Raw genomic sequence first — 19,618 nt, 5'->3', positions numbered from 1 at the left:
AGGGATGGCGTCCAACCTGATTAGCTTGTATCTACTCCAGCGCTTAATATAGTGCCTCGTACAAAGTAAGCGCTTAACAAATACCATTTACAGGAAGGGGTGGGTGAGGGAGGGATGACGCTGGTAGAAGTCCAAGTTGTCCCTGAACTAGAGAACAGTCGCTGGGAGCCTGTGTAGCTTCCGATGCCCAGCTTCCAAGGCCTGGATCCCAAACTGGGTTATTTTTTAAGTGCTTCTGTATCTGGGACCAGTTTGGGATCAAGTAATCACTCAGGGTATTTACTGAGCACTTCCTTTGTGCAGGGGACTGTACTAAGCGCGTAGAAGGGTACGACAGAAGCGGTAGACACAGTCCCTCCTCTCGGGAAGCTTACGGTCTACGATCCAGCGTTTCTCGGACGGAGCTTCGCGGGGATTGAGAAGCAGCTTGGCTTAGTGGAAAGAGCTCGTGCTTGGGAGTCAGAAGACGTGGGTTCTAATCCCAGCTCCGCCACTTGTCTGCTGTGTGAACTTGGGCGAGCCACTTAACTGCTCTGTGCCTCAGTTGCCTCATCTGTAAAATGGGGATTAAGACTGTGAGCCCCAAGTGGGACACCTGATTACCTTGCATTCCCCAGTGCTTAGAACAGTGCTTGGCACATACTAGGCGCTTAAATACCATCATCATCGTGGCAGCGTGGCTCAGTGGAAAGAGCCCGGGCTTGGGAGTCAGAGGTCATGGGTTCTAATCCCAGCTCCGCCGCTTGCCAGCTGTGTGACTTTGGGCAAGTCACTTCACTTCTCTGTGCCTCAGTTACCTCATCTGTAAAATGGGGATTAAGACTGTGAGCCCCAAGTGGGACACTTGATTACCTTGTAGTCCCCCAGCGCTTAGAACAGTGCTTTGCACATAGTAAGCGTTTAACAAATACCAACATCATTATTATTATCTACAGCGTCGTCAAAAATTCAGAGGAGCTAGGTTAGCTATCTGCTCAGTATTCCCAACACAGTCCCCCTAAACAAAAGAAAACAGTTTCTGCCTTCAAGTGACCCCATTCTGTCATAAAGATGTGAGTCTGGTCACAGTCGGATTGCTTGGTTATTATCCTGGAGATTTCACAAATATCTCAATATCCTTTTGGGGGTTCAAAAATCCAAAAAACAGTTACCTCATTTGTGCAGTGGGGATTAAATCCCCCTCCCTCTGATTTAGATGGGGACCGTTACCAACCTAATCATTTTGTATCTACCCTAGCGCTTAAGACAATGACTGGCACATAGTAAGCGCTCTGCACGCAGTAAGTGCTCAATAAATACGTTTGAATGAAAATAAGTACCATAAAAAGAAATCTATGAAAATGGAAACGATTTTGATTAGACATCAGGATAAACTTCTGGACTGCAAAAATTTGGAGAGTCTGGAATCCACGGTGGGGGGCGTCGGATACCCATAGGTCTCCTCTGACACAGCGGCTCCGTTCTTTGCCAAATTCACACCGACACACCCACTTAGTAGTTTTCACTGTGTCAAACGTCCCGCCGGGCTATCTTGCGGCACTTTGTCACGCGACAACCAGCCGTGCTGCCGACAGGGCTCTAGCCAAAACACATACTGGAAACGGCATTATGGGAGAACGGCATTACGGGAGAACAGAATGGGCAACTATTGGCTTAAAACTCTCCATCTCCTGGTCTCCTCCTACCTTCTCTCCTTCTCCAGCCCAGCCCGCACACTCCGCTCCTCCGCCGCCGCTCACCTCCTCACTGGGCCTCGTTCTTGCTTGTCCCGCCATCGACCCCGGCCCACGTCCTACCTCTGGCCTGGAATGCCTTCCTTCCTCAAATCCACCAAACTAGCTCTCTTCCTCCCTTCAAAGCCCTACTGAGAGCTCACCTCCTCCAAGAGGCCTTCCTAGACTGAGGCCCCCTTTTCCTCTGCTCCTTCTCCCCTCCCCATCGCCCCGACTCCTTCCCTCTGCTCTACCCCCTTCCCTGCCCCAAAGCACGTGTGTATATTTGTACATATTTATTATTCTATTTCCCCTTTTCCCTCTTCTGCCCCTCTACCCGCCCCCCCCCACTTCACCTCCCCTCAGCTAAGCCCTCTTTTCCCCCCTTTTCCCTCTGCTCCTCCCCCTCCTTTTCCCTCCCTCAGCACTGTGCTCGTCCGCTCATTTGTATATATTTTTTATTACCCTATTTATTTTGTTAATGAGATGTACATCACCTTGATTCTATTTATTGCTATTGTTTTTGTCCGTCTCCCCCGATTAGACTGTAAGCCCGTCAATGGGCAGGGACTGTATCTGTTGCCGATTTGTACATTCCAAGCGCTTAGTACAGTGCTCTGCACATAGTAAGCGCTCAATAAATACTATTGAATGAATTAATATTTCACTAATGATGTGTGTATATCTATAATTCCATTTATCTATTTTGATGCTTTTAATGCCTGTCTACTTGTTTTGTTGTCTGTCTCCCCCTTCTAGACTGTGAGCCTGTTTTTGGGTAGGGTCTGTCTCTATTTGTTGCCAAATTGTACTTTCCAAGCACATAGTACAGTGCTCTGCCCACAGTAAGTGCTCAATAAATATGACTGAATGAATGAATGAATACCACCTTGTCAGTCTGCAGACCCTTAGAAGCGTGGCATGCTCCCTTTCAAGGAGGACAATTTACGATACGAGGTATCAGCTGAAATTCCCTACGAGCCTTCGGAGTCTATAATTATCACAGTGTTTTTTCCAAATTCTTTTCAGGTTGTTTCAGTCTTCCAAAGACAAGTGCCAAAATATTAGCGGAAAATGTCTCCGTATATAGAGTGATCTTTTTTAACCTCATTCGGTATCGATGTCGGGTTTCTTTTTTTTTTAAGTTTAAATTATTCTTGGATAAGAAATTATTGGGCAAAATAGGCAGCGAGGCCCGACTTTCCTGAGGTGGCATTTGGAGAAAATAGGAAAACTTGCCTATTCGCTCTGTGGCTCCTACCAGTGGGCCTCAGGCTGAACTAATAAAATGCCCATCTGTTCCAACCATCTAAGTGGTGAGCTTATCCAAAGGCAGCCCGCCACGCAGGAACACATTCCTAATTTAGCGAATGCTAAATCGAGGAATGACTTTTGGAATCAAGATGTCTTCATTTAGGGATCTGTTTCCGAAGAACCCCACCTGACCCGATGAATGAACACTCGTCTCCACCCTCTGCCTCCTCTTCCCGTCTTCTCATTTTCTCCTTGACCCCCTCCAATCTGGCTTCTGGCCCCTTCACTCTAAGGAGAACGTCCTCTCTAAGGTCCACAGTGACCTCCTTCTTGCCAAATCCAAAGGCCTCTATCCCAGCCTAATCCACCTCGACCACTCAGCCCTCCGACGAAGCGGATGATTTCCGGGAGATGTTTCCCTTCTCCCGGAAACATCAACTAACCTCGGTTTCACCGGCTCGGCCCCCTCCGCGTTCTCCTCCTATCTCTCTGGCCGCTCTTTCTCAGGCTCCTCTTGATACTCCCTGCCTCTACCCAAGGCTCGGTTTCAGGGCTCCTTCTATTCTCCATCTACACCCACTCCCTTGGAGAACACATTCGCCTCCATGGCTCCAACTACCATCTCTACGCAGATGAAGCCCGACTCTCCAACTTCAGCCATGACCTCTCTTCTTCTCTGCAGTCTTGTATTTCCCCCGCTTTCAGAAAGGGTGATGGCAAGGAAGCAAAGAGAATTCGGTGGCCGTCTGACTACGTGGGTTGAATGAGAGAGATGAGGTAGCGCGGATCACGACGAGGTTACGGGCCGGTGAGGGGAGGAGGACGACGGAGGTGTCTGAGGTGACGGGAGGGCGGGAGGTGAGGGTTTGGATGGGAAGTTTCCATCCGGACTCCACCCCCAAACCTGCTTCCCTCACTACCAAATCGACTCCCCGTCTAGACCGTAAACTCCCTGTGGACAGCGAACACATCTACCGACTCCGCCATACTCACCCGAGCACTTAGTTCAGTGCTCTGCACGCAGTAAGCGTGCAAAAAATACCACTGATTGATGGCTTGATTCATCGACTGTAGCCAGGCAAACGGTTAAACCACGCTGATCGATCTAATGGGATTAGAAACAGGAAAGAGCAAGTGGGAAGGGAACGGGCTTTCTGCAAAACCTGCCGTGACGTCGTTCCTCCTCAGAAGCAGTGTGGCCTAGTGGATAGAGCACAAGTCCGGGAGTCAGAAGGACCCGGGTTCTAATCCCGGCTCCACCACTTGGCTGCCGTGTGGCCTCGGGTAACTGACTGATTGACGGGACCATAAAGTAGGACTGCTTTTGGTGCTATAGCCGATGTTATTGAGGATTTTCTATCTTTTCATGAACGGTTTCCTTCTCGGTACCTGTCCCAGTCGCTCTTTAAGCAAAGAACGCCATTTAAGAGTGTTTCGAATACGATTCCCTAAAGCCGGCCTTCGGGACCCCCAGGTGACCCAACTGAGATTTTCTCGGTCTGCGCGAGTGGGGCTGATAAGACCGACGTGTGACTGATAGTCCCTTGCTGAGTTCTACCCTTTGCTCCTTGCCTTCCCCGGTCACAATCCCCGTCTTGAAACCTCTGTTCGAGCAGTCACTCCTTTCGACTCGCTAACCGACGGAGACGTTAGCCGTTCGACATCGTCCCCCGGGAGGGAGCGGGGAGGCAGACGGAGCCTTTCCATGCATTTTTTTCAAGCCAAAAGCACTCGTTAGGTGGGGAAACCAAACATCGATAGAGAACTGCTGGGCTGCATGCTGGGGAACGGTCCACAGCCATCTTTAGGAAGGAGGAAAAGACTTACTCCAGACCCGCTGGGCTGCACCAACATGACCACCATCTAAAAAGATTACGGTAATCTTCAGTGCCGTTTCCAGGAAGTCACCCGCTCTTTAAGGAGCTAAGAGTTCCACAAAGACCTTTACCACAGTTCCCTAGCAACATTCTGCCGGAAAGCAGAATGGCCTAATAGTAATAACAATAACGATGGTATTTGTTAAGCACTCGCTATGTGCCAAGCACTGTTCTAAGCACTGGGGGGATATACAAGGTGATCAGGTTGTCCCCCCCCACGGGGCTCACAGTCTTAATCCCCATTTTACAGATGAGGTAACTGAGGCACAGAGAAGTTCAGTGACTTGCTCAAAGTCATGCAGCTGACAGATGGCAGAGGCGGGATTAGAACCCACGACCTCTGATTCCCAAGCCCGTGCTCTTCCCACTGAGCCACGCTGCTTGTCGAGTGGCTAGAGCCTGGGCCTGGGAGTAAGTAGGTCATGGGTTCTAATCCCAGCTCCATCACTTGTCTGCCTTGTGGCCTTGGGCAAGTTTCTTCACTTCCCTGTGCCTCAGTTACCTCATCTGTAAAATGGGGATTAAGACTGTGAGCCCCTTGCGGGACAGGTTCTGTGTCCAATCGATTTCCTTGCGTCCACCCCAGCACTTAGTATACTGCCTGGCACATAGTAAGTGTTTAACAATTCTCTAATCATTATCACTATTATTATTATTCTATTTGCTATGACTCAGGTTCTCTTTCCTTACCTGCAGCACCCTAAGGATTTTGGTTATCCGGAACTCTATTTCTTGGGGGTCAGGGAAGCTTTTCCAAAGGGGAAGGCACGTGGCTTAGCAGAATTAAAAGATAATCATCTCTGCTCTGCCACTTTTCTGCCGAGTGACCTCAGGCGAGTCTCTTACCTTTTCGGTGCCCAAGTTATCACATCTGTAAAATGAGGATTAAACGATCTTCCCTCCAATTTAAACAGTGAGCTCCACGTGGGACACGGATTGTGTCCAGTCTATGGAAAGAGCTCGGGCCTTGGAGTCAGAAGAGCTGGGTTTTCATTCCCGATCTGCCGCTTATCTCCTGTGTGACCTCGGACAAGTCACTTACCTTCTCTGTGACCCAGTTACCTTCACTGCAAAATGAAGATTAAATCATCTTCTTTCTAATTTAGATAGCGAGCCCCATCTGGGACAGGGACTGTGATCAGTCTAAGGAAAGAGCACGGGGCTGGGCGTCAGGGGACCTGGGTTCTTACTGCAGCTCCGCCACTTGTCTGCTGTGTGACCTTGGGTAAGTCACCTCACTTCTTTGTGCCTCAGTTTCCCAGAAGTTTCCTCAGAAGGAGTATTCAGTACCTGTTAGTGGTGGTATTTGTTGAGCGCTTACTATGTGCAGAGCACTGTTCTAAGCGCTGGGGTAGACACAGGGGAATCAGGTTGTCCCACGTGGGGCTCACGGTCTTAATCCCCATTTTACAGATGAGGTAACTGAGGCACAGAGAAGTGAAGTGACTTGCCCACAGTCACACAGCTGACAAGGGGCAGAGCCGGGATTCGAACCCACGATCTCTGACTCCAAAGCCCGTGCTCTTTCCACTGAGCCACGCTGCTTCTCTCTGTTCTTCCTCCTACTTGGAGTAAGCACCTCATTAGGAACCGATCTTGATTCTACCCCAGCACTTGGAACAGGGCCTGGCACATAGCAGTTGCTTAACCAGTACATTTTAAAAAGAGTGTGACTTCTGGTGTTTTCTACAGAAACCATTCATCAACTCTTGATTATCTAGGGGAACAGAAGTCAAGGAATACAAAAATCCTCAAATTCCCAAATGTCACTTTAGCCAAACATTCCAAGCACCAAAACTTTCACCATTGCTGCTAGCGAGGAGGTAAACGGATCGGTTTGAGTTTTATGTCTTTTAGGGAGGGGGGTGGTAGGAGAAGGAGGTCTTTTGAAAGCTACGGTTGTTTTCTCTCCTCCCACCCATTTTTAAAAGCAAAATTTCCACTGTGGTCGGAGATCAGGGATTAGGGGATTTGAAGAAAGGAGCTCAGTGCTAAAAGACAAGACACAGGCACCGCGAGGTTTTTAAGAGGGCAGAGATGGAAATCTTTCGAGCTCTCTTCCCCTCCGCCCCGTTTGTTTTTTGTTTTTTTTCACCCCCTCGGAGTGAGACCTCATTTACTCTTTTCCAACCCTGTCTGAGAATTCATTATGGGCTTTTCTGCTACTCTAAACTTTCAACCCTTTGCTTTCAGTTTATCAAACAAATAACTTACTGAAACCAAAACAAACCAAACACCATGGCCTTAAAAGAAATTGAAAATTGATCCTGGCAAATGGCCTGAGCCAAGCTTCTGGGGCTTCTTTCTCAGTTTTTTTTTTCAATGGTATTTGCTAAGCATTCACTAAGTGCTGGGCACTGTACTAAGCGCTGGGGTAGATACAAGCTAAACAGGTTGAACCCAGTCCCTATCCCACATAGGGCCTACAGTCTTACTCCCCATCAATCCATCAACCAGTGGTATTTACTGAGTGCTGTGTGCAGTGCACCATACTAAGGGATTGGGAGAGAACAACAGAACAATCTATGAGAAACATTTCCTCCCCACGACGAGCTTACAGATGAGGTAACTGAAGCCCAGAGAAGAGAAGTGACTTGTCCAAGGTCACACAGCGGCATGGAACCCCACGGATGAACCTCTTTCTTTCTCGGCTTCTGCATCTGTGAAATGGAGACAGCGCCGCGGCCGTCTCTTCGAAGAGGTCACCCAAAGAACCCAGAGGCAACCAGGCATCCGTTCACACATCTATTCCATTTAGATTCTAAATAGATTCTATCTTGATTCTGCTTAGTCTTGATTCTATTTAGTTGCCATTGTTTTTACGAGATGTTCTTCCCCTTGACTCTATTTATTTAATTTTATTTTATGTATTTATTTATGTATTGATTTATTGATCGATCTATCTATCTATCTATCTATCTATCTATCTATCTATCTATCTATCTATCTATCTATCTATCCATCTATCGCCACTGTTCTTGTCTGTGTGTCTCCCCCGATTAGACTGTAAGCCCGTCAAATGGCAGGGACTGTATCTGTTGCCAACTTGTTCATTCCAAGCGCTTAGTACAGTGCTCTAACATAGGAAGCGCTCAATAAATACTATTGAATGAATGAACATCTCCTGCCACCAAACGGGAATACCCTGAGCAGAAACCGCAAGACCAGATAAGAGAAAGCAAAAGGCTGGGAAGTCCGGGAGTTTTTCATTTCCTATTAACTCGGGATTCTCCCGGGTTTAGGGAGAAGTACAGAGTTGGACAAGTTGATCATTAAACTCTTTGGAATCAATGTTTTGAAAAGTGTGAAGTTGGAAACTCTTAGCATTAAGCTTCTTCCGAGTCAATGTTTTACAACTCCTGGAAGAGATTGATTTGTTCATGATAATGTTAATTTCCAGAGTTGCTTTTTTATGGGATTTGCTCATTCATTTGATCGTATGTATTGAGGGCTTACTGTGTGCAGAGCGCTGTACTAAGTGCTTGGAAGGTACAATTCAGCATCAAATAGAGACAATCCCTGCCCTTCACGGGCTCACAGTCTAGAAGAGGGGAGACAGACATCAAAACAAGTAAACAGGTATCAATTGCGTCAATATAAATAAATATAATTCTAGAGATATACACGTCATTAAGAGAAATGAATGGAATTACAGCTACGTTAAGTTCTTTCTATGCATCTAGCACTGTTTTACACTCTGGAGTAGATACACAATGAACAGGTCAGACACAGTCTCTGTCCCATGTGGAGTACGCAATCAAAATAGGAGGGAATCCCCACTTTATGGTTGAGGAAACTGAGGCCCAGAGAAGTGAAGTGACTGCCCCAAAGTCACACAGCAGACAAGTGGCAGATCCGGGTTAGAACCCAAGGCCTCTGACTCCCAGGCCCGGGCTTTTTCCACTAGGCCATGCTGCCTCCCAAACCGACATGAGGTCAGACTGAATTTCAAGGGGGATTCGGAAGCAGAATTCTGGGCCAGCCTTTCCCACTCCATCAATACTGTCCTTTTCATTAATATCATCGGATTTGTTCCCAGCCATCTAGTTAGCTACCCAAGACTAAGGAAAGAATTTGTATTTTTAAATTGCTCTTATTTCGCAGATTACATAAAGGGTGTTTTGGGGAAGGTTTGGGATTGGTGATTATGATAGTGTCTGGCATATAGTAAGCATTTAACAGCTATCACAAATATATATTTTTAAAGGCAAGGAGATACGGAGCCCAACTCAAATGAAAGATGGGGAAGAGAATGTTCTTGTCTGTCCGTCTCCCCCGATCAGACCGTAAGCCCGTCAAAGGCCAGGGACTGTCTCTATTACCGATTTGTACATTCCAAGTGCTTAGTACAGTGCTCTGCACATAGTAAGCGCTCAATAAATACTATTGAATGAATGAATGAATGACCCGGAGCAGTATGTTACCTTCTGAGGATCATGCAATGGGCTTAACCTGTATCTCATCGTGCCTTTTTGGTATTTTGGGGGGCGGTGGGAGTGAAATAACCAGCAGGAGGGGAAAACTGGCTGGGCTATGACTTCAGTGCCACTGACTTCTGACCACAGAACTATCCATGGCATTTCCCTTGGTGGGCAGGCCCAGCAGGAAGCCTGAAAAGAGCTGGCAAACATGACCAGTTGACACTGCATTGGCACAGCACCAGAACTATAATAATATTAATAACGACTGTGGCATTTGTAAAGCACTTACTGTGTGCCAGGCACCGTCCTAAGCGCTGGGGTCGATACAAGCAGAACGGGTTGGGCACGGTCCCTGTCCCTCACGGGGCTCAGTCTTAATCCCCATTTTACAGACGAAGAAACTAAAATGCAGAGAAGTGAAGCGACTTGCCCAAGGTCACACAGTGGCAGAGCCACAAGTGGCGGAGCCAGGATTAGAACCCAGGTCCTTCTGACTCCCAGGCCCAGACTCTATCCACTCGGCCACGCCGTTTCATACTGCCATCCCTCGGGCAACAGACGGGCTTTGAAAGTAAGAGTCTTTCACCCACCTCACGACGCGCTGAATGCCCGTCCTACCTGCCTGCTCACTCTTTATCAGTGGCAATAATAATGTTGGTATTTGCGAAGAGCTTACTATGTGCTGAGCACTGTTCTAAGCGCTGGGGTAGATACAGAGTAATCAGGTTGTCCCATGTGAGGCTCACGGTCTTAATCCCCATTTTACAGACGAGGGAACTGAGGCACCGAGAAATTAAGTGACTTGCCCAAAGTCACGCAGCTGGCAGAGCCGGCATTAGAACCCGTGACCTCTGATTCCTAAGCCCGTGCTTTTTCCAAGGAGCCAAGCTGCTATCGTGTGCAGAGCACTGTCGTAAGCACCTGGCAGACTACCACAGGATTAGACTGGAAGCCCGTCAAAGGGCATGGACTGTCTCTATCTGTTGCCGATTTGTACAGTCCAAGCGCTTAGTACGGTGCTCTGCACATAATAAGCGCTCAATAAATACTATTGAATGAATGAATGGACACATGCACGCTATGTGCCAGCATCAACATGACTGATGGGGATTAGGGTGTGGGAGGTGACGACTAAATCACTAGCACTCAATCCATGTCTTCGTGCCGGATCTCAGTCCCAGAATCTTTGTGACCGGACGGGGGTCCGACCCGGATCTCTGCTGGGAAATGCCATCGCCATTTAAGGTGATTAGATCCCAGGACTCCTGGCTGTCTGGTGTATTAAAATCCCGGTTGCAAATCTCATTTCAATTTCCCTAGACCAGTTTGGTAATTAATGGCAACAATAACAGTGGTATTTGTTAAGTCTTTACTCTGTGCTACACACTGCATTATATGCCGGGGTCGATTCCAGATAATGAAGTTGGATACGGTCCCTGTCTCACACAGAACTCACAGGCTAAGGAGGCAAGAGAACATACAATAAATCCCCATTTTACAGATGAGGAAACTGAGGCACAGAGAAGTGACTTATCCAAGGTCACACAGCAGGCAAAGGCCAGAGCTGGGACTAGAACCCAGGTCCTCTAACTCCCGAGCCCGTACTCTACCCACTAGGCCGAGCTGCTTCCCCAAGGGGTGACATGTGTGGTGTTTATTAGACGCGGTCATTCCTTTCCTTCCAGGCAAGGCATTAGATTGGCAGGTTAAAATTCTGGCAGATTTGGGCAAAATTGTTTAGAAATAAATTCATAATTTAGATTAATGTCTCTCTGCCCCTCTAGACCATACGGTCATCGCGGGACCGTGTCTACCAACCCGATTATGTTATACTCACCCAACCGCTTAAGAGAAGCAGCGTGACTGAGTGGACAGAGCCCGGGTCTGGGAGTCAGAGGGGCCTGGGTTCTAATCCCACCGTGGCCACATTCCTGCTGTGTGACCTTGGGCGAGTCACATCAATTCGCCTCCGTTGCCTCATCTCTAAAATGGGGATAAGAGTGTGAGCCCCATGTGGGACAGGGACTGTGTCCAACTTGACTAACCTGTATCTACTCAGTGCTTGGCACATAGTAAGCGCTTAAGAAGTACCATAATAATAATATTAATTATTACAGTGTTCTACATTTAGTAAGCGCTTAATAAACACCACTGATTACGGTAATATCTGGAAATCATATTGGCTTCTACACCTAGACGAATATTTTCTCTTATTTCATTACCATAATAATAATAATAATTATTACAGTGTTCTGCACTTAGTAAGCACTTAATAAATACCACTGATTACGGTAATATCTGGAAATCATATTGGCTTCTACACCTGGACGAATATTTTCTCCTATTCCATATGATGATAGAACAATGGCCTTAATTCCATTTTTAAAAAGCCACCCCCCGCAAATGAATTTGTCAGCAGTAGGGTAGAAATATATATCGGGGTTCCAATCCACGGTGCACAGCCTCCACCCCGCCTAGTAGCTTAGTGGATAGAGCCCGGGCCTAGGAGTCAGAAGGACCTGGGTTCTAATCCTGGCTCTGCCACTTCGCTGTGTGACCTTGGGCAAGTCGCTTCTCTTCTCTGGGCCTCAGTTCCCTCAGCTGGAAAATGGGGATTGAGTCGGTGAGCCCCACGTGCGATAGGGAGTGTGTCCAACCTGATTAACTTGTATCCGTCCCAGTGCTTAGCACAGTTCTGGGCACACAGCAGATGGTTTAACAAGTAGTATTAGGCCGAGAATTCCCACTGAGCAAAGTCAGGCCCACGACGGTGGAGGCCGCTGTTCCCTTGCCTTTCCAGCTGGTTTCTACAGCTTTCTGGCCCGGACTTCCACCCTCCTTATTCCCCCTCTAGACCGGAATCTCGCTGTGGGCAGGGCACGCTAAGCACAGTGCTCTGCACGCAGTGAGCGCTCAATAAATACCACCGATCGCTTAACTATTCCAGGACTCTAACGAGGCCTGGGACAGACCTTACCTCCTCTAGACTCGAAGCTTGTTATGGGCAGGCCATGCTTAGTACAGTGCTCTGCACGCAGTGAGCGTTCAATAAATACCACTGATTGATTATTCCAGGACTCTAACGAGGCCTGGGCCAGACCTTACCTCCTCTAGACTCGAAGCTTATTTTTTTTAAATTTTTTTTTGGTATTTGTTAAGCGCTTACTATGTGCAGACCACTGTTCTAATAATAATAATAATGTTGGTATTTGTTAAGCACTTACTATGTGCCGAGCACTGTTCTAAGCGCTGGGGTAGACACAAGGGAATCGGGTCGTCCCGCGTGGGGCTCACAGTCTTAATCCCCATTTTACAGAGGAGGTAACTGAGGCACAGAGAAGTTAAGTGACTTGCCCACGGTCACACAGCTGACAAGTGGCAGAGCCGGGATTCGAACTCATGACCTCGGACTCCCAAGCCCGTGCTCTTTCCACTGAGCCACGCTGCTGGGGTAGATACAGGGCAATCAGGTTGTCCCACGTGAGGTTCACAGTTAATCCCCATTTGACAGATGAGGTAACTGAGGCACAGAGAAGTGAAGTGAATTGCCCACAGTCACACAGCTGACAAGTGGCAGAGCTGGGATTCAAACTCATGACCTCTGACTCCCAAGCCCGTGCTCTTTCCACTGAGCCACACTGCTTCTCTTGTTATGGACCGAACGTGTTTAGTACAGTGCTCTGCACACAGTAAGCGCTCAATAAATAAGATTGCGTGATCGGGTCTGATTGTCTTTTCATTCTTCGCCACCTCCCTGCTTCTCTTAGAGCCCCATCTTGTCAGCCCGGTCTCCCCTGGAGTCCGAGGCCCTTCATTCATTCATATTTATTGAGCGCTTACTGTGTGCAGCGCACTGTACTAAGCGCTTGGAAAGTACAATTCGGCAACAAATAGAGACAATCCCTACACAACAACGGGCTCACGGTCCCTTCTTTCTCCTCATTCACAGTGAAAAGCGGGCACTTCTGAATTCCTGCATCTTTTGTCTTCCTACCTGGTACCTCATTATAGGCCACAGAAATCACCATTATATCGCTGCCCCGATCAAGGCTAGAACACGACGCTATAACCGTGTCATCGCATTGCGATATTCTGGAAGCGCTTGGCAGTTTTTAATATTTTCGCACTGCCTTCGTCACCGGGCAAGGCAGAGATAGCTATGTTTGGAACACTGCAATCTGGATGGCCAGTGAAACTCTGCAATTGCTTTTCCTCGCGTGTACGGTGACAATCTTAGCATCGTCCCGGGTGTTCAAAATACCACCAAGTTTCCGATTCCGCTGCCCTAGGGAGGTTGGAACAGAACGACCTAGCCTTAATAATAATAACGATGGCATTTGTTCGGCGCTTACTATGTGCCAAGCCCTGCTCTAAGCACTGGGGTAGCTACAAGGTAATCAGGTTGACCCATGTGGGCTCACACTCTTAATCCCCACTTTACAGATAAGGTCACTGAGGCACAGAGAAGTTAATTTATAAGCTCGTTGTGGGCGGGGAATCTGTTGATTATTACATTGACCTCTCCCAAGTGCCTAGTACAGTGCTTTGCACACAGTAGGAGCTCAATGAATACGACTGAATGAATTAAAGAGCAGCCGAACCCTTGCCCCCTTGGCTTGCGAACCCAGGGACCATGATTTCCATACTTCCTTGGGAACCACGGGAATGGCGGCGGAGTCTTCGATGTCTATTTTGACTTCGGGAAAATGCGAAATGAAGCAGGGACCCGTGTTTCCTGACCAGAACTACCTAGATGAAATGGATGGTCTATTCTGCAAAACCGAATAATAATAATGATCATAATAACAATGATTTTATTTAAGCGCTTACTATACGCCAAGCACTGTTCTAAGCGCTGGGGGGGCTACAAGGTAATCAGGTTGTCCCATGTGGGGCTTAAAGTCTTAATCCCCATGTTACAGATGAGGCACAGAGAAGTGAAGTGACTTGCCCAAAGTCACACAGCTGCAAGTGGGGGAGCCGGGATTAGAACCCACGACCTCTGACTCCCAAGCCCGGGCTCGTTCCACTGAGCCACTGAAGGGAGAAGAGCGTAGCCCTGTGGGTAAAACAAAGGACTGGGTCTCGGGAGGCCCTGGGTTCTAATCCCGGCTCCTCCACTTGTCTGCCGTGTGTGACCTGGGGCAAGTCACTTCACATCTATGGGCCTCAATTACCACATCTGTAAAATGGGGATTAAGACTGTGAGCCTCATGTGGAACAGGGACTGGGGCTTACCTGATTACTCTGCATCACCCCCAGCGCTTAAAACAGTGCCCCTCACATAGTAAGCACTAAACATATACCATTCGTTCGATCATTTAATCACATTTATGGAGCGCTTACTGTGTGCAGAGCGCTGTGCTAAGCACTTGGGAAAGTAAAATATAATAATAATAATTATACTATTTGTTAAATGCTTACTTACGCCATGCACTGTTCAGTAAAAATTCACATTCTCTGCCCACAACGAGCTCACAGTCTAGAGTAATAATAATAATAATAATGTTGGTATTTGTTAAGCGCTTACTATGTGCAGAGCACCGTTCTAAGCGCTGGGGGAGATACAGGGTCATCAAGTTGTCCCATGTGAGGCTCACAGTTAATCCCCATTTTACAGATGAGGTCACTGAGGCACAGAGAAGTGAAGCGACTCGCCCACAGTCACACAGCTGACAAGTGACAGAGCCGGGAGTCGAACCCATGACCTCTGACTCCGAAGTCCGGGCTCTTTCCACTGAGCCACGCTACGTTCCCCATTAGAGTACCATTAACGGCAACGACAAAAATACAAATCTGTGCTTACTATGGGACTCCCCTGGATTCAACCCATGAAATCTGAAAGAAACGACGAGAGAATGATGATGATGATGTCTGTTAAGCGCTTACTATGCCAGGCACTGTACTAAGCGCTGGGGTGGATCCGAGACTGCGAGCCCATTGTTGGGTAAGGACTGAAACCGTGTGTCGCCGAACTGTACTTTCCAAGCGCTTAGCACAGCGTTCTGCACCCGGCAAGTGTTCAAAAATACGAGAGGATGAATGGATAAATCCGAGCAAATCCGGATGGACTCGGTCTCCGTCCCACATGGGGCTCACGGTCTTAATCCCCATTTTACAGAGGAGGTTACCGAAGAACGGAGAATAATAATAATAATAATAGCGCTGGTATCTGTTAAGCGCTTACTATGTGCCAGGCACTGTACGAAGCGCTGAGGTGGATACGAGCAAATCTCCGTCGACCAACGGAAATTTCAACAATGAGAGGAAGAAGATGGGCCACTTGACTGCAGTCAGGTGCCACGGAGACTTTAATTCAATTGCTCCACGGTACCACACGGAAGCCCTTCACGCCCACTTTAAAAAAAAAAGAAGAAAAAAGAAACCAAATCCACTCACCTGAGTGGCTGAGATCTTTTATCGTCGTCGGAGCTCATATCCATCGCAAATATCTCCTCCATGCCCGGAGCAGGGGGTTGATCTTCTTTCTTGATATCCGATTTGTTCTTCCTTCGTCTTCGTTTCTTCTTCTTCACCGAGCCCGGGGTGAACCCGATCTCCGGCTCTATGATGTGAGAGTTATCTGAACTCTGGCAGGACCTCTCACTGCCCGCTGACTTCATCAGGTGCGTTTCGATGTTTAATTTGAAGACTTGATCATCCGTGGGTATTGGGGAGGTGGCCAGATAGGGCGGAACTCTTTCCTGAGGTGGACCGAGAGAGAGAGGAGAAAAATTAAAGTTCCTGTAGGATCACAATAATGAGCCACCATCGAGGCAGAGAAAGAAGAGTTTCTGCGATGGTTTGACAACATGCAGGTGGGACTATTTTCTCCCCAAATATTTCCCTATAAATCCAAATTCATCTCCTATCCACTACCGTTAATTTCAGGTGGTACATCCACAAATCCTTGCCTTGGCTAAATTATCATCATCATCATTAACAATAACAGTAATAATGATGATTGTGATAATAATTTGGGCAATAGTAATAATAATAATAATAATAATTCAATCTCTAAAGTGTTGCTACGTGCCAGGGGCCATTGTAACTGCTGATTTCCCACATAGGATTCACAGTCTCACAGCAGGGAGGACAAATGTTTTATCCCCATTTTCCGGACGACGAAACTCAGGCCCAGAGAAGTGAAGCGACCTGCTTACCCAGCAGAGAAATGGCAGAACTGGGATTGGAATCGGATTATCCTCCCGATCCCAGACCGAGCTCGGTTCCACCAAGCCACAACAAAACAGTAAGGAATAATAATGTTGGTATTTGTTAAGCGCTTACTATGTGCCGAGCACCGTTCTAAGCGCTGGGGTAGACATAGGGGAATCAGGTTGTCCCACGTGGGGCTCACAGTCTTAATCCCCATTTTACAGATGAGGGAACTGAGGCACAGAGAAGTTGAGTGACTTGCCCGCAGTCACACAGCCAAGTGGCAGAGCTGGGATTCGAACTCATGAGCCCCGACTCCAAAGCCCGGGCTCTTTCCACTGAGCCACGCTGCTTCTCATACTTGCTCTAGGACTGACTCCTATGCAACGTCCCATAAATCAAATTCATTCGTTCATTCGATCGTATTTACTGAGCGCTTACCGTGTGCAGAGCACTGTTCTGAGTGCTTGGAAAGCACAATTAGGCAACAGAGAGAGACAATCCCTACCCAACAACGGGCTCACAGACTAATAGGGAGACTAACAGACTAATCGAAACAAAACAGACAGGTATCGATAGCAGCAATATAAATAGAATTATAGATATATGTACATCATTAATAAAATAAATAGAATAATAATTATGTGTATATATATATATATACACACAAGTGCTGCGGGGTGGGGGGCGGTAAAGCAGAGCGAGGGAGTCGGGGCGATGGGGGGGTGCGGAGGAGAAGAGGAAAAGGGGGGCTCGGTCTGGAAAGGCCTCCTGGAGGAGGTGAACTCTCAGGAGGGCTTTGTAGGGGGCAAGTGTGGGCAAATGTGGGCAAGTGTGGGCAAGTGTGGGCAAGTGTGTAGGGGGCGGATGTGAGGAGGGAGGGCGTCCAGGACAGAGGTAGGACGTGGGCCGGGGGTCAACGGGGGGGGACAGGCGAGAACGAGGCCCAGCGAGGAGGTGAGCGGCACCAGAGGAGCAGAGTGTAAGGGGTGGAATGGAGGAGAAGAGAAGGGAGGTGAGGTAAGAAGGGGGCAAGGGGATGGAGAGTTCTGAAGTTCAGATTTTGCTTGAATCTGAAAGGATTCATAAATTGAGTCCATATGGGGGGAAGAGGAGGAAAAATCAAAAAGGTGAGCATGAAAATTGTCAACTCCAAAACGGCAGAGGCCTAGCCGGAGTCTCAGGTGCAAACCTGCCCTGCTGTTGAAGGCAGGAAAAAAGCCAAGATGCTCCTCTCATAACGACGCACATATTCTGTTTTATGGACCCACTACGGGAAGGACTGTAGATGGAGGCGGGGCGTTCTGGGAGAGATGCGTCCGTGGTGTCGCTGTGGGTCGGAGATGATTCGACGGCATAAGACAAGACAAGGACACGTGTCTCAGAGAGACAGAACAAGTTCCATCCAAGAGACTAGCTAAGACAGGGAGGCAGCGTGGCCTAGCGGGTACAGCAGGGGCCTGGGAGTCAGGACCTGGGTTCTAATCCTAGCTCCGCCACTTGGCTGTGTGACTTTGGGCAAGTCACCTCACTTCTCTGTGCCGCGGTCATCTCATCTAGACAATGGGGATTAAGACCGTGAGCCCCGTGTGGGTCGGGGACCGTGTTTGACTCGATTTTCTTGTATCTGCCCTAGTGCTCAGAACAGTGCCCGGCACATAGTAAGCGCTTAACAAATACCATAAGAAGAAAAAAAGACACAAGGTCAAGGGTTGGAGACCACAGGATATCCGCCGTCTGGGTTTAAGATCTCCACAAGGAAACGAACGCCAAGGGGCAGCTGAACTGAGATAATCTGGGGAGTAAACAGTGACAACTTTTTTTAATGTTGGTATTTGTTAAGCGCTTACTATGTGCCGAGCACTGTTCTAAGCGCTGGGGTAGACACGGGGGAATCGGGTGGTCCCACGTGGGGCTCCCAGGCTTAATCCCCATTTTACAGATGAGGGAACTGAGGCACCGAGAAGTTAAGTGACTTGCCCAAAGTCACACAGCTGACAAGTGGCCGAGCCGGGATTCAAACCCATGACCTCTGACTCCAAAGCCCGTGCTCTTTCCACTGAGCCACGCTGCTTCTCTCTTTTGTTTGGTACTGTCTCTCTCTGTTGCTGAATTGTACTTTCCAAGCGCTTAGTACAGTGCTCTGCACACAGGAAGTACTCAATAAATACACTTGAATGAATGAATGTGCCAGGCACTGTTCTAAGCGCTGGGGTAGATCAAATTGGACGCAGTCCTTGACCCACATGGGGCTCACAGTCTTAATCCCGAGAAGCAGCGTGGCTCAGTGGAAAGAGCATGGGCAGAGAAGCAGCGTGGCTCAGTGGAAAGAGCACGGGCTTTGGAGTCGGGGCTCATGAGTTCGAATCCCAGCTCTGCCACTTGTCGGCTGTGTGACCGTGGGCAAGTCACTTCACTTCTCTGTGCCTCAGTTCCCTCATCTGTAAAATGGGGATTAAGACTGTGAGCCCCAGGTGGGACCACCTGATTCCCCTATGTCTACCCCAGCGCTTAGAACAGTGCTCGACACATAGTAAGCGCTTAACAAATACCAACATTATTATTATTATTATCCCCATTTTACAGATGAGGTAACTGAGGTCCAGAGAAGTGAAGTGACTTGCTCAAGGTTACACAGCAGACGTTTGGCGGAGAGGGAATTAGAACACAGGTCCTTCTGACTCCCAGGCCCGGGCTCTATATAACAATAATAATAATGTTGGTATTTGTTAAGCGCTTACTATGTGCCGAGCACTGTTCTAAGCGCTGGGGTAGACACAGGGGAATCATGTTGTCTCACGTGGGGCTCACGGTCTTCATCCCCATTTTACAGATGAGGTAACTGAGGCCCAGAGAAGTGAAGTGACTTGCCCACAGTCACACAGCTGACAAGCGGCGGAGCCGGGATCCGAACCCATGACCTCTGACTCCAAAGCCCGTGCTCTTCCCACTGAGCCAAGCTATATCTTCTGTTGGTCAAAGTTGTTGGTCTGGGTTTGTCTGTGACTCTCAGGTTTTATAGCAATTTAGCCCGTCCATGTGGCCACCACCAATTTTTCCCTTCCAAGGTCCACTTCTCACACAAATGTGGCCAAGTAATACTCTAGGAAAAAAGCCAAAGGGGTGTGCCACGACCTTCAACCTTGAGCTACCAGGCCTTGGTGGCTCCCCGCAATAAACAGGATCAAAAGTCTCA

At 48.2% G+C, this 19,618-nt stretch overlaps 1 protein-coding gene across 3 annotated transcripts in view; it reads right to left on the bottom strand.

The window, feature by feature from the left end:
- Window positions 1–19,618, bottom strand: part of LPIN2 (lipin 2) — a 111,144-nt gene that overhangs the window by 34,324 nt on the left and 57,202 nt on the right. For all 3 annotated transcript variants that reach the window (XM_007667152.4, XM_029064914.2, XM_007667150.4), the window contains exon 4: window positions 15,664–15,968. In XM_007667152.4, coding sequence (XP_007665342.1) covers window positions 15,664–15,968 — 305 coding nt within the window. The remainder of the gene's footprint in view (window positions 1–15,663; window positions 15,969–19,618) is intronic.

The sequence above is a fragment of the Ornithorhynchus anatinus genome, chromosome 5 (assembly GCF_004115215.2).
Source record: "Ornithorhynchus anatinus isolate Pmale09 chromosome 5, mOrnAna1.pri.v4, whole genome shotgun sequence".
In the NCBI taxonomy this organism is placed as follows: Eukaryota; Metazoa; Chordata; class Mammalia; order Monotremata; family Ornithorhynchidae; genus Ornithorhynchus; species Ornithorhynchus anatinus.
Note: the sequence above shows the minus strand (reverse complement) of the source record. Positions and strands in the feature narration are given on the sequence as shown.